The sequence below is a fragment of the Plectropomus leopardus genome, unplaced genomic scaffold (genome assembly GCF_008729295.1).
Source record: "Plectropomus leopardus isolate mb unplaced genomic scaffold, YSFRI_Pleo_2.0 unplaced_scaffold20488, whole genome shotgun sequence".
NCBI lineage: Eukaryota > Metazoa > Chordata > Actinopteri > Perciformes > Serranidae > Plectropomus > Plectropomus leopardus.
The window spans coordinates 1-2,555 of record NW_024622148.1 but is presented as its reverse complement, the minus strand read 5'-3'; the positions used below and the strand labels follow the sequence as shown (position 1 = coordinate 2,555).

Genomic DNA, 2,555 nt, shown 5'->3' with positions numbered 1-2,555 from the left:
AAAAAAAAAAAAAAAAAAAAAAAAAAAAAAAAAAAAAAAAATTGAATTCTGGCAATTGAGGTTTTCTTTAAAAATGTTGGGATTATTATTATTATTATACAGCTTCTGGCTGATAAAACGGGTCATATTTTTTCCTTTTAAAGACAAAAGGAAAAAAGTGCACTAAAATATCTTCAACAGAAAATAATTTTTTTTTAAAATCACCCAACATTTTTAAAGAAAAACTCAATTGCCAGAATTCAAAATGAATAAATAAAAATTTAACAAATGTGACACTGTCAGACTCACATGACAATATTTAAAATGAAAATGCATCATATCACAATGTGCATCCTGTGTAGTCATTTTTTTTAACACAAAAAGCTTTTTAAAATAAAATTCTAACCATGACAGAAAAAAAACACCTGAGCTTTTTGGAGAGGTTGCTGTGACATCAGAGGTTTCAGGGGAAACAGGGACGGACGGCGGGAACGCTGAGGCGAGAGCCGTGACGGACGGCGGGAACGCTGAGGCGAGCGAGGCTCATCTCTGATCTGAGTCTCCAAAGACAGAAAACACACTCAACTGTTTCTTTGGTCAAATCAGTTTATTGAGGAATCAGAGAAAAAACTCAGAACTCAGAACATCACAGATTCACCTGCCGAGAGGAGACAGGAAGTGATGTCACACAGAGCCCACCAGGTGACGTGCTTACAGTGCGATCTGAAGCGAATTCCATTAGTGTTTAAAAATGATAAGATGAAGCAGGAACACCTGAGACTTCCTGTCAGCTGACCTACTCGCCGTTCACACCTGACGCTCCACAGACACACCTGCTGAGGTCATCGTCATCACGGCGACAAGGAAACGCCTGCACAACTTGAGCAATACGATTGGCCACGGCGATGGAGCTGGCGGCGATAACTCTCCTGGACATCATGTCGAACTCAGAGCCTGTGGTGAAACAAGGACCAATCAGAGAGGGACACGCCCCCGCAATTACACACAGGTGAAGTATGACATCACATGATACAGACCGTCCGTATCCATGACAACGCCTCCAGCCTCCTGCACGATGATGGCCGAGGCGGCGATGTCCCAGCAGTGCATGCCAATGTGATAATAGGCGTCAGCGCCGCCTGTCGCCACCTGACACATGTCGACCGCCGCCGTCCCCAATGCACGGATTCTGCAACATACAACACAGCAACAACACTGATACCGCAACACGCCAACAACACATTAAAGACATGACGACACACTGAGACTGCAACACACAACACGTTAAAGACATGATGACACACTGATTCTGCAACACACAACACGTTAAAGACCTGTTGACACACTAATTCTGCAACACACAACACGTTAAAGACATGATGACACATTGAGACTGCAACACACAACACGTTAAAGACATGATGACACACTAATTCTGCAACACACATGTTAAAGACATGATGACACACTAATTCTGCAACACACAACACATTAAAGACATGACGACACACCAATACGGCAACACGTCAAGAACAGGTTAAACACGTTAAACACGTGACGACACACGAATACTGGAACATACAACATGCAAACAACACATTAAAGACATGACAACACACTGATACTGCAACACACAACACACAAACAACATGTTAAAGAGGAACACAGGAATCAAAGTTTAATTGTGTGTATGTTGGGGAGCAGGGAGGCGTGTAGTGTGTTGTGTGTTGCGTGTTGATTCTCACCCGTGTACCGGTAGTTTCAGCAGTCTGAAGATGTTGGAGGTCATGGTGGACAGAGCGAGGTCATCACGCTCCGCCCCTATCTCTGTCACCACCACACACCTGCTGACATCTGATTGGATGAGACACAGCGGTCACAACGAGAACATGTATGACATCACGTGTGCTGTCACACGTGTGTGATTGTGTGATGTCACCTTGCTGTCCGGAGGCGTGCAGCGGTTCTCCGTTCAGGAACGCTCCTCGTCCTCTCTGAGCGTGGAACAGTTTGTCCTCCACACAGCTGTACACGATCCCAAACTGCGTCTGACAACAACAACATGTGGGTCACTTCCTGTCGGAGCCCCGCCCCCATGACCTCTGACCTGTCTGACAGGTGAGTTTACCTGCTTGTTGACGGCAAAAGCGATGGAGATGGCCACAAACGGAAACCTGTCGGCAGAAACAACGGTCACACCTGGAACTGCATTTTTATTACGACTTTTATTGTGAAAGATCAGCAGGAAGTGATGTGAATCAGAACAGTATGACATCACAGCGTGGGCGGAGCCTCCCACCTGTGTACGAAGTTGACGGTCCCATCGATGGGGTCGATGATCCAGGTGGGACAGTCGGTCAGCTCCAGACGCTCACCTGCGGCCACAGACTCCTCCCCGATGAACCTGAGGTCAGAGGTCAGAGGTCATCACCTTTTACCTGCTCACTTCCTGTCTGCCAAGTAGCAGAACCTGTGTGGAACAGTAGAACCAGTGTGGAACAGCAGAACCAGTGAGGAACACTAGAACCAGTGTGGAACACTAGAACCTGTGTGGAACAGTAGAACCTGTGTGGAAC

General features: G+C 46.1%; 1 protein-coding gene across 1 annotated transcript; it reads right to left on the bottom strand.

Annotated features, from left to right (window-relative positions):
- Positions 1-427: 427 nt before the first annotated feature.
- Positions 428-2,383, bottom strand: LOC121965546 (inositol monophosphatase 1-like; the record flags this gene model as incomplete). The annotated part of the gene is made up of 7 exons (XM_042515688.1): positions 428-539; positions 813-933; positions 1,017-1,168; positions 1,725-1,833; positions 1,919-2,027; positions 2,108-2,153; positions 2,279-2,383. Coding segments are annotated over 7 exons (739 nt in total), but the record flags the coding sequence as incomplete, so codon positions are not given.
- Between the last annotated feature and the right edge of the window lie 172 nt (positions 2,384-2,555).